This window comes from Pinus tabuliformis, chromosome J (genome assembly GCF_031772625.1).
Source record: "Pinus tabuliformis cultivar Carrire ecotype Pingquan chromosome J, CPIR1, whole genome shotgun sequence".
NCBI classification, from domain to species: domain Eukaryota; kingdom Viridiplantae; phylum Streptophyta; class Pinopsida; order Pinales; family Pinaceae; genus Pinus; species Pinus tabuliformis.
This window is the reverse complement of record NC_142295.1, coordinates 676,230,799-676,243,306: the sequence shown is the minus strand read 5'-3', so window position 1 is coordinate 676,243,306 and position 12,508 is coordinate 676,230,799. Positions and strand designations below refer to the sequence as shown.

Sequence of the window (12,508 nt, the reverse complement as noted above, 5' to 3'; positions counted from 1 at the left end):
TGCTGGGGGCCAAAATTCTGGATTGAAGCTGCTATTTGGAAGCTATCACTTGGATATTTTTATAGGGATCATCTATGAAAGGGAAGGGTTTACTTGGTGATTGGAGGTCTTTGTCTAGGTGTAAAGGGCCTTGGATTGTCTCATCTTGATCTGAATCTACTAGTGGAAGAGTTGGATTGGGTTTTCCCTTTGAAGGGGTTTTGCCCTGATTGAGTGCCTACATCTTATGTTTCTTGTTCTTGTGGTCTTCATATACATATAATTTGGTAATTGCTTGATAAAAGATAAACTAATAAAGAAGCAAAAGAAGCCAACATAATTCACAAGTAATTATCAAGAAAGAGGAATCAAACCCTAATTCCAAGCATTGATTTCTCAACATGGAATCAAAGCTAATGTCGAAGAAGGTTGAAGATCATTTTGTTGGCAATCACTTGAAGAAGGGAAAATTAGTCTTGAAAGAAAATGTTACTCCCTCTATGGCAAGTTATTTGACGAGGGGTCTCAATATCATGAAAGTTGCAGCAAGCTGGAATGGAAGGATCATCTACAATCAAGAGTCAAGAGTGAAATGTTCTTGTTTGTATTTACAAGTACCCTTGATGATGACAATGCATGGATCATTGATAGTGGAGCCTGAAGACATATGTCTGGAGAAAGTGGACAACTTCATACTCTATCAAGGGAACCATCATCACACGCAGTGGAGCTAGGAGACAACAACAACTATGTAGTCAAGGGCCTTGGATGTACATCATTAACGTTGGAAAGTGGAGCAAAGCTACACCTCAACAACATGCTCTATGTCCTAGGTTTGAAAAAGAATTTACTTTGCATTTCTTGTTTAGAAGATAAAGGAGATAGGGTTACCTTTGTAGATGGTAAAGTTTTGGTTTGGGGAAAGGATTCAAGTATTGAAAAGGCAAAGGTTATTGGAGTTTGTGAAGGAAGACTATATAGAGTTATAACACCATCTCCTCAAGCCCTAGTTCACATGGAGATCAACCCTATCGAACTATGGCATAGAAGATATGGGCATATTCATTACAAGATAATACCCTCTCTTAGTCAAATGGTAAAAGGCATCCCCAACATCAAGGGAGATCGTGAAAGAGTATGTAAGGGACGTGCTTTGACAAAGAATAGTAGGAAACCTTTTACAATCAATGATACAAGGTCTAAGGAGATATTAGACCTCATTCATTCCGATGTGTGTGGGCCAATGTCTAATAAATCTCTTGGAGGCCATCTTTACTATATGAATTTTGAGACCTTAATTCGCCTAGATCTAGCTCTTCTTCCACTTAACTCCTTGATCTAACCTGCAAAAATAAAAATAGAAACACCCAAACCCCAACCAAGTTAGAAAAATTAATTTACAATTTAATTTACAAAATATACATGGGTTTTTAAATGGATTTTGAGAAAATAAAATTTCCAATATTTTTTACTTGAAAGAATGACTAAAATGCTTCAAAAAAATTAATGATTCACTATAGCCCAAGTGAAGATTAAATGCTCCATATAAAAACTAGAGATCCAAGCAACAATGGTTCTTGCCTAAGTTTGTGAACTTGGAGGCTAAGGACTGAAATCCCTGCAAACATTATGTATTTATCTCAAAAAATAATTTGTTAGATCACATGGGGAATCACATCACCTAAGATTAGCTCAAAACTATCAATAGTATGATTTTATCTCCATTTAATGAGAAAACAGATCTTATCAATATTCAACCAACATATAGATGCCCGTAGTCAACACATACCACAAATCAATAAGCAAGAACACCTTGAATTGCACCCCAAAGTCTTTTATTATGATAGAAAAAATAGTTACCAGCGAGACAATAGTTTACACAGTGCTTCAACAACAATTCCAGCCAGAGATCAAGATGACTAGAGACTCAAATGACTCTCTAATTTATAGATAAATCCTCAAAACGGAAAAATAATGGTTAGTTTCTTTGATCTTTGTCGAAATAATCTTGGCTGTTGATAAATACTTCAAAATCTTTTAATCTTGGCCCTTGATTTCTTATTTTTGAGGAATTTTCGAATTTATCATTTAATTCCATTTTAATTAGCTCAAAATTAATTATTTAGAGTTAATTTCCTCAAAATTTTGACTTTGACTTAATTACCAAGGTCCAATGGTCCAATTTTTCTTGAAAAAGACAATATTCCCTCGGTGGAGGAATTATAAAAATTTATTCTTTCAAGATCTACGAATTTTTCTATTTGGAGAATTTATTTTTGTAGACAATTTAATTTTGGCTCTAATTAATTAATTTTCTGGATTAGGATTTAATTTTATTTTGCTAGAAAAATTAATTAATTTAAACATGAGGGGATTAATTATTTTTCCAACCCTCTAATGCATATGATTTTTATTTTACAAGACTCAAAGAGGGAATACACTTTCGTCTTAGACCCTCAAGACACAACTCATCTGCGACTTAATATGATCTAGTAAACCGAGTGATTTGTAATTAAAATAATTTAGCCAATTAGCTTAAATTATTCCCAAACCATTTTTACATCACTCGACTAAAACACTAGGACTCACCTAATAATTCGAAAATAAATTTCACCCGAGCTTTGGGGGCTTAAGCTGGCGGGAAAAAACTCTTTTGATTAGCCGTGTCGAAAAACTTAGGTAATCAGTGAGGTTAAAATACCTCCTAGGATGGAATTTGTCATTAAATTCACTCATGGTTTTACTAAGATCATTTAAAATATATAACTTGCAGAATGAGATGACCATGACACACAGACTACTGATATGTGATCTGATCCTTGTTGAAAAATTTGGTACTTCCGCTTCCTTGGAACATTGACGATTTGAGTGGCAAGAAAACCAAGCCATGGGGGAAAGATCTTCAAACAAATTTCCTGATCTTGGAGGAGTGTGAGGGGGTTTTCCTTCCCGATCTGCTTCATTCTAAATTTTCTTGGCTTTCTTTGTAGCCCCACCGACTATCTTGGGAGTAGGTTTCTTCACATCCTTGGGAGCTGTTGTCTTTCTAATTGTTTTCGTAGAAGACCATTTCATAGTAGCTGACTTTATGGTGAGCCGTGACAGATGGTTTTTTGGCTTTGGGAATTGCTGCCTTTGGAGCTGTGGATTTCGTAGGTCTCTTTGGAGTTGCAAACTTCTCGACCTTCTTTGGAGTCGTGGGCTTAGAGGTCTTGGAAGGGGCCCTTGCGGGAGCTTTGGTTGCAAGTGCTTTAGGATTCGCGATTGGAGATTTCTTTTCGATCTTGGGCTTGGGAGCATTTGGCTTCTTTTCTTGTGCAAGCGACGATTTTGAGCCCTGGGCATCCTTCGGATTAGGTTTGCTCAGATTTGGAAGCGCTTTCCCCATCGTCTTCTTAGCCCAACCCTTAGAGAGCCAAAATGCATCAAATCCAACAAACCTTGACTCTACTATGGTATTCAAATCAAACCCTACAAACCCTGATTTGAGCATCACGGTGTGGACGACCATCTTGTTCCGATCACTTAAATGTCATATCTTATTATGATGATCTGTTGCTCATGTTATGACATTGCATCATTACTCTTAGATACATTACTGTTATTGTTCTAGGATAAAATAAACATGAAAATGTCGAACATAAGATTTATAGATTATGTATAAATGATAATAATAGTAATAATGATTATAAGCCCTAGGGTCATAGCCCTTCATCCTTGTGACTATCATTGAGTATTTATGTCATCACGAGAGCTCTTGTAACAACATTATTCACCAGTAATAGATACATTCATCCTATATGCGTTTCTTGTTTTTGCCTTGTTTACATTCAATAATGATAATAAGCCCTAGGGTCATAACCCTTCAGCCTTGTGACTATCAATGAGTATTTATGTCATCATGAGAGCTTATGTAACAACATTACTTATGAATGTTGAGTACATACATCCTATATGGGTTTCTGAATTTTCCATTATCTTCATTTGATGATTTTACACCTCTAGTTGTCAGGCTAAAGTGTTCGTAACATTGGTATTGGAGATTGTTCCAGCTCGCCCTTTGGCAACTTATTTTCAAAGCCAGTCTAAAATCCAGCGTTTGGCCATTATAATTATTACCACTGGCTGGTGACCAACTTTTTTGCGAAACAATTACTCTGCTCCTTTAAAAATAAGGAAAAAATGAGATCGAGTTATTATAGTCCAGCAAAAAATCAGAAATTCCCCACACAAATTATTTTGGTGCTGCCAAACTTATACATCATCAAGGGCCATCCAGGGAAAAAGGATAATCAATGTATATCGAGTCTAAAAAAAAGAGTACCGGCTCACAACCATCATCCATAATCATCAATGCAATTCTATTTTGAAGCATAAGAATAACAAACAAAATAGATATAACTGTCAATTTACCTCTCTGAAGTATTGCGAATAGTGTAATCTCACATGTGGCTATAAGGTGTTTTATACAGTTCTTAGTGCAGTATTGACAGTTGACAAGGACAAAGAAGTATTTTATATATATATATATATATAGGGGAAGCGTCGCACTTTGTGTGCCCACTTAGTGTCAAGTTATCTAGTAAAAATATCAGTACAGAAGTGATGACGTTAACGACAGGGGCAACAAGGGCATCAAAATCATAAGTTGTAAGAAAATATTAATTGACGTGAATAATTTACAAACAAATTAAAGAAATGCAAAGGAGAAACAAATGCTTCAATGATGAAGTTTATCATTTAAAACATAAGGTGGTAAAATATGAGCAAAATGATTGGGTTTCACAACAACATAATCAAGATTTCAAATAAAATTAACAGAAGCATGGAAAATTCTTACTTGGGAAAGATAAAGAAATCTCATGTTTAAGGAAGCAATGTCAAACTTTACTTATTGAAGTAAAACAATTGAAGAAAGGACATATCTATTCCTGAGATTGACAAAGAAATGTTAACAGATCTAGTTGAGTAAATAGTACTTGTGAAAGTCAAGGCATAAGCTGTAAATAGGAAAACCGTCACAAATGCAATAAAAGTGTAAAACTAAGTGTTTCTATTAGCGAAATCTTTACTATAGTAAAAAGATCAATATTTCATTGATTGACAAGTTAACCCTACCTATCTGGTTTTGAAGCTCTATTCTTTGTACCTAATGAAGTCATATGAAATCTCAAAGGTGTTGATACCCTCATCCTTGGTTGCTGAATATCAAAATGATTATAAATTATTAGATCCTGTTGTCACTCTAATCATGGAGGTCATCATATGGAATAATCAATATACCAAATATTATTCAAGACAAAACTCAGTCCACATTCCTAAATATTGAGATACCAATTCAACTTGTTTCCGAAGATATATTGAGAATCTCAGTTGAAGAAGTACTATTCAATCATCTCATCATTTAATTCTGAAAAACATTAAGGTGAATTGACCCCTTCATAATAACAATTTTGTTTAAAACTTTGAAGCTCTTACCATCTTGTTCCCTTAGGCAACGCAACATCAAGAGTAGCAAAAGCTGTATGAGAAGGAACGAAGATCTGGCTTGTCCTAACCATGCTTTGAGGTCATGTCCTATAAGGGGAAAGAGTGATGCTAATAATTTTAATGATCATATACCCAAGGGTCAGAATCCTCCAGGCTTGTGATCAAACAATGAGTATCTAGATCGTCACAAGAGCTTTTGTAACATGATCTTTCAACTTATATTAAATACTTTTATCCTATATGGATATCTTTGTTTTGTCTTATTTACAGTGGATTTTTTTACATCTCTACTCATCAAATTAAAGTTTAACAACTTCTTAAAGGCCACATACACTAATGATGCTGCAGCAGGTACATCTATGGGATCGCAAGGTAGGCTACCCAACATTTGAAATATCACACTCATTTAATAATCTTTCAAGAATCCATCTTTGTATAACGCTTTAATTTGAGTATGGTGTTTGATCACCAATCCCTTAGCCTTAACATTATAATTCTACATTGGTCATATGGCACTAATAAAGTGACCATATATTTTATACTTTTCTGTTATACTCCAACAGATAAATTATTGAACCATAATTCAATCCCATGGTTAACTCTGTACATAAGCATGGTGAGCTAGTGTGTCTGCTTTGGCTTCAATCTATCAAGAATCTACATCTTTACTAAAAATGCCAATTTGGGTGGAAATCTGTCCGGCCTTCTCTCTTTATTGGTTCTGATTTTTTCCAATTGGAAAAGAATAAACTTTCCATGAAAGGTTGCATGACATTGCCATTTCTAAAAAATATGATTTTTTGTCTAAATCTGTTGTTTTGTTTGTATTTTAGTTAAAATTTCATGATTGAAGTTTCTTCTAAGGATATTATCTTCAGATCTAATTTTTCATCTAAAATTTATCATCATGTTTAACATATGATACAGGTTACAGATCAGAATCTTGACGTTTGGCAGAATAGGGCAGCATGTGTACCAGATGCATTACGGCGGTATTACCTTCAATATCTGTCTTCAACTGTGGAGGCAGCAGAGGTAATTGTTCTTGTTGAATGAATCAACAACTTCAAAAATATCTTTTCCAATAATGTGTTGAATAGGTAATTCATTACAAGCTCTTCAAGATATGCTTTTTTGGGTAACATCACTTTATGAGGTTTTTATGGTCTTCAGATGTTTTTTTATCTAACAGGCAATATACTGATGGCTTGAAATGAAATAAATAATTTGGCATGCCAAGTGCAAGGAGATTGTAAATTGTAATTTGCTTGGTGTGCGATACAAGACGCTAATCAATACATATGCATGTGTTCATAGATTAAAAATATATAAGCATGGATGTAGATATATCTTTCGTAGACATATTACACATATGCTGATGGGTGTGAGGTTCTAAGTTGAAATCCGATTTCTTTGGCGTTTGGCGTTTGTCTAAGTTGAAATCTGAGAATCATAAAATGATTCTCAAGGAGAAGCTGAGGAAAACAAAGATGCAGAAGGGTGACAGCGTGATGTTGATTTGGGGTAGCATCGGATGTTCTCTAGCCACGAAAATTGGTGGAGAGGCTAAGGCACATGCGATCTCCAATACCCAGAAAGGGTTTGGGCAGATTCTAAACAGTTTGGGAGATATTAAAATAATCAATATTTTTAATGGAATCCCTAAGTCTAAACTTAGGGAAATTAAAATATTAATGTGAATTAATATAAAACTGTGTTAGAATGGTCCAAAAGTCATGGATCAAGTCAGATCTAATCTTAGCCGTTGATTAGGGACTTAATCTCGGCCGTTGATTTGTCAACGAGAAAAGTATAAGAGGAGGCTTGAGGGTCACTTGGAGAACGCACCAAGAGATCAAGATTTCGACTTTCTGGGGCTGGGTTTGCTGAGAAAGTTGAGAGAGTGATTAGAGTTGCAGCTGACGGGCAGTGAATACAGAAGCAGAGAGGCAGAGATAGCACTGGGAGGATCAGCGCAATAGCCGGAGAAAGGGATGCAGAGCCAGCCAGGGCTCACGCAAAGGCAACCAGGATCTGCGCAGTGCCTTAGAGGGCCAGCGTGGGTGACACAGAGGGCCAGAGGACTGATGCAGTGCCTCCATAGGCTGAAGTAGGCAAAGCCAAAGTGACGCTGGGCTAACGCTGGGCCAGAGAGAGGTTGACGCAGTCCCTAGAGGCTGACACTGGTGTTTCATGGTGCAGATTGGAGCTGTAAAGCTACCAGAGTGTTTATCCGGGGTTTTAGCCAGAATATCTGCTTTCGAATAGAGAGGTACTACTGCCGAGATTTTTCTCTGTTGGGTGAGCCGGATTTGGCACCCAGATTATATTATGAAATTGCTTAATAAATCAAACCCTCAGATAGCTGCATCGGTTTTCTCGCATTGAGTTTTTCCGAGGACATTAATCCAAAAACAATGGTGTCACTTGTGTGCTTGTTTCTGTTTCCTTCAGTTGATGATCTGTAATGTGTTGAGCATGCACTTGTATTTATTTCCAGTATTCACATGGTAAATAACAGAACAAGTAGGTAGGAATAAATCAGAAAGTACATGAAGGGTTTATAAGGGGTTAGACTTAGAAATTCCAACATGTGACCTCCTACCTCACCAGGATTCAGGGAGTCCGAGATGAGCTTGTAGTTGTTGGATAAAAACCCGTTGACAGTGAACTTGTGCGAACAAATCTAAACGAGTTTACTAAGGAATAACGGACTTTCGTTTAGGGGATTACTGGATAAGATCAACTGGTAGGATGGGAACACCTATGGAGTGATTTCACTCAGGAGGAGTTGAGACTCAGCCTCATCGAGGGAGCTACCAACAGTAGTGGCAAGGGACCGAAAGTTGAGGAGGAAGAAGAATAGAAAACATAGTCCTTGCAGGTAAAGGGAACGCGAAGAAGGGTCCTAGTCAGGGAGAAAACTCAAAAGGAGTGAAGAAAAAAAAGGACCTGTTGAAGGTCAAATGCTTCGAGTGTGGTGAGTTCGGTCACTATGTCACCCAGTGTCCCAAGAGGAAGAAGGACAAGAAGGGGCAACAACAAACAACAACTTCGACAAAGATAGATGAGTTGACCTCTAGATTGGAGGAATTTGCATTGATGGCAGCGATACCTCCAGATGGAGGAGCGTGATACTTTAGATATTTGGATGGGTGGGATCCATGGGTGAGCAGCAGAAAGTCAAGTTCATATCTAGTTGCTGTTCACATGTATCAACACCTTTGCTACGAGAGCGCATAGTACAAAGTAGTAGGAGGATCGACATGTCAACAAGGCGCAGTCAGATCTTGAGGGATGATGCAGAGCTAGTTTCAGTTAGATGCGTGAGAGACAATAACAAAGCCAATTAGATGCAAATAGGTGCTTAGTAGATAGTGCAAAGCTAGTTACCGTCATAAACCCAAGGGACATTTGCAGAGCCAGTTGCAGTGAAATAGTAGACCAGTAGAGATCGAGTCTTTAGTTGTAGTTGCAAGATATTCGTGTTTTAGTTGGAGGTAGTGCGAATTGCCCAGTTATAGTTTGTAGGAGCAGTTCCAGCCAAAGAGAGACTCCATATGGAAGTTTCCATCCAAGGGATATTTCCCAGTTCTGTTTCAGAGGGAGATAGGGTGAGATCAGACTCACTATTGCAGTAATGTAGCATTAGTGCAGTGATAGCGGCTGAGCAATGGAAGAAATAGTGTGAGAGAGATTAGAGTATATGCAGTAGCATGATGGATAACGTTTGCAGATTAACTTCTTCACAATGATTCCAGTTATAGGGAGTGAAATCAATGAGAGATGTGAAGAAAGGAGGTGTAACAGATGCCAGACACCTACGTCGTGGTCAAGAGATGTAGAGGAGTATGATGGAGAGAACACCTTCCTCACTAAGAGGGAGTGTTAGTTTATGGTAGCATTAGACAAGTTTTCTAGTCTTAGTTGACGCTAAGAGGCTAAGGAACACAAGATCTCCAAGACCCAAAAATGGTTTCATGAGATATGGCTTTGAAACACCTTAATTAAATTAATTTTCCATAATTAAATTATTTGCTAAGTCTAACTTAGGAAAAGTGGCAAATTAAAGTTAATTAATTAAGGATGTTTGAGATTGCTCTAGAGACGTCTATTGATGAATTCTAATTGATCCTAGCCGTTGATGCACATTTAATCATGGCCATTGAAGACTCAACGAGAGATTAAAAGAGCAACTCGAAGGAATGGAGAGAGACACATCAAACATCAATTATCTTGGCAGATCGAGCTACCAGTTCTCAGATTCAATGAGGGCGTAGCTCGAGCCAGAGGGAGAGCGTTAGAGAGAGGGAGCAATAGAAAATTTGGGAGCAGGATTCTAGAGAGTTTCCTAGTGATTTTCTAGTGCCGGAGTGGCAGGTAAAGGGAAGTCGTACAAGCAGTGTGAATAGTCGAAAACCCCTTAGCAAGTTGCTGGAAGAGGGTTGATTCAGTTTGGCGGAGGCCGAATCAGCTCACAATAAACATGAAAGAGCGCTAGAAAATAAGCATGAGACAAGAGACACAGAAATTAGGCCCGAGGCCAAGGAAAAACCCACAAGGTGAACATTGAAAACCCACAAGTTGAAAACCCATATATCTTTCATTATGAGAGAGAGAGAGTTCAAAGTTCATTAATACATCCAGAAAACCATAACATAATCGCTGACAAGAAATAAGAGCCAAGTCTCCTTGAGATTCCCAATCTCCTCCTCCTTCTTTCTTCACTAGAACAAAGAGAAAATGATATATGATTGATGTGCCAAATGAGGAGGAGAGGCTCAAATATTTATAGTCTTCCAAAAGGGGGTCTAATGGGTGCCTCCAAGGGTCCCAGTCAACTTAAACAATAGGAGGCTGACTTGAGCTATTTAGGAGGCAAAATTTAAATTCAAATTTTCAATTTTTTCACATGATGAAAATACCGACCATGGCTACCATATTTCCAACACTCCCTTTGAGCTAGGGAGGATGTTTTAATTCTCTCTCAAGATCAATCTCCCTGACCAATCCATAGGTCTCTCGGTCCATAGCCTAAGGGAGAGATTACAAGTACAAGTCTCTCTCTCTCTGTCAAGATCAATCTCTCCGACCAATCTATAGGTCTCTCGGCCCATAGCCTAAGGGAAAGATCATTAGTCTCATCATAAGGAAAGATACATAGCACCCAACACATCCCAAAGGCCACAAGCCTATGGCATCCAGGTAAGAGCCCTACTGATCCGTGGGATCAATCAGTGAGGCCAAACCAAGCATATGCATAGGGTACATCTCCCCAACCACAACAAGGTCTGCTGTAGTGTTCATAAAACTTGGATCTGCTTCAAGGCCTAAGGCCTCAAATAAATCCATGGCTATAAGAACTGCCTGCCTGCATCTTTTGAGCTTCTCATTCTTACAAGAATGGATGCCTTTTGCTTGTATAACAATGTGTTCAGAATCACCTATAATCACGAACAATTTAATTCCTAATTCTTTAGCCATATTTAAACCAAGCAATAAACATTTATTTTCTACTATTTTGTGTGTTGCTTCCAACTCCAATCTAAAATAAAAATAAAGACTTCCATCATCAGGAGAAGTGAGAACAATACCTACCCCATTACCTGATTTGGAGCTTAGATCCATCAAAGTTCAAAATTTAAATGTGATTCATTCATCTTTAATTAGTTGAAGAAGAGCAGCAAGTAGAAATTGCCAAAAGTATCCCAAATGTTTTTTAGATTAAAATTTATACCTAACCTGTTTAACATTAAATAATGCCATCAAACATCTCAAACACCATTTTTATCAATCTATCAATACAACTAATTTAAAATGACATTAGTTATTATTGTTTTGTCTGTCTATTTTTATGTTTAATATGGTGATACACAATGTCCAGACAAGTAGGAGATTTACAAGCTTGTTTGAAAATTATCTGTAATTGTTTATGGAGCAGGCTGAGATTTTGTTGGCATATAGAATAAGGTGCTATCACGATACATCTAAATGCCATTGCATGCAAAACTTCATAGAATTTGATGAAATAAATGAATTGATACTAAGAACTGCATGAGTTATACTTGTCATCCAATTGAAGGGAGAGGCTTCTTAATTTTGCAATGGAGATATAACTATAAAAAACTATTAAACTTTGGACTTGCTATTTTGATATTTGATGCAGGAGAAGATAGCCATTATACAAGAAAAAGAGTTTCTAAGAAAGGAGAATGATGCACTTCTACAGGAAAAGGGAGCTCTGAATAAAAGCAAGGAGCTGGCTGATGCACAAATAAGTGCTCTAGGCAGATCTTTGGAATCAGCTCAAAGAGATATGAAGGACAAAGATAAGCAGGTCATAGTCAAGATACAAGTTTTATTCCCTTTCATTATTGCTCTATTTTAATGTTTATGATGGGACTCTAATTATAAGAATCTCAATCACATGCACCAGGTCCAAAGTTTGAAAGAATTGTTGGAACTTGCAACAAAGGAGCATAACGAGTGCAGATCTGAAATCACATCATTAAAACTACAATTGGAGGGCTCTAGAACTACTATGGGATGGGACAATTCTAAAAGTGAATTGTTGCCAACTTCATACAGTGACAGATTAAATGCCTATGAGTCTGAAATCCAGAAACTGCAGCTGGAAATTGTAAATTTAAAGGGTTCAACTTCATCAGTCAAAGCTTCAGAAGATTTGGCTGACCACGTGACTGAAGATAAGCATATGGGGCGTCCAGAGCTGGAAATTCTTAAAGAAAAAGCAATTATCCCCATTTCAACAGACTTAACACCTGTGAGCACACATACAGATAATGCAGTGTATGGAAATCCCTCTGATGAAACAACTAATAAATGTGCACAGTCAGTAGAAAGTTTGGGAGACTTATTTATTGGCTCTGGGAATGATGTTACCGTCATTAATAAGGATGACAAAGACACACCAGCTGCCCATGTGAGTTCTCAGAGTAATACCACACTTGCTCAAACAGGTCTCAACAGTATATCTGTGTCAAGCATGGTAAGAGTTTCCAGCATCATAAAAATGTTG

General features: G+C 37.3%; 1 protein-coding gene across 1 annotated transcript in view; it reads left to right on the top strand.

The window, feature by feature from the left end:
* The window catches only part of LOC149228665 (HEAT repeat-containing protein), a 253,780-nt gene that overhangs the window by 96,997 nt on the left and 144,275 nt on the right, over positions 1 to 12,508 (top strand). Inside the window, exons 5-7 of the mRNA XM_089378318.1 lie at positions 6,397 to 6,504; positions 11,636 to 11,806; positions 11,906 to 12,478. Of these exons, the coding sequence (XP_089234444.1) occupies positions 6,397 to 6,504; positions 11,636 to 11,806; positions 11,906 to 12,478 (852 nt within the window). The remainder of the gene's footprint in view (positions 1 to 6,396; positions 6,505 to 11,635; positions 11,807 to 11,905; positions 12,479 to 12,508) is intronic.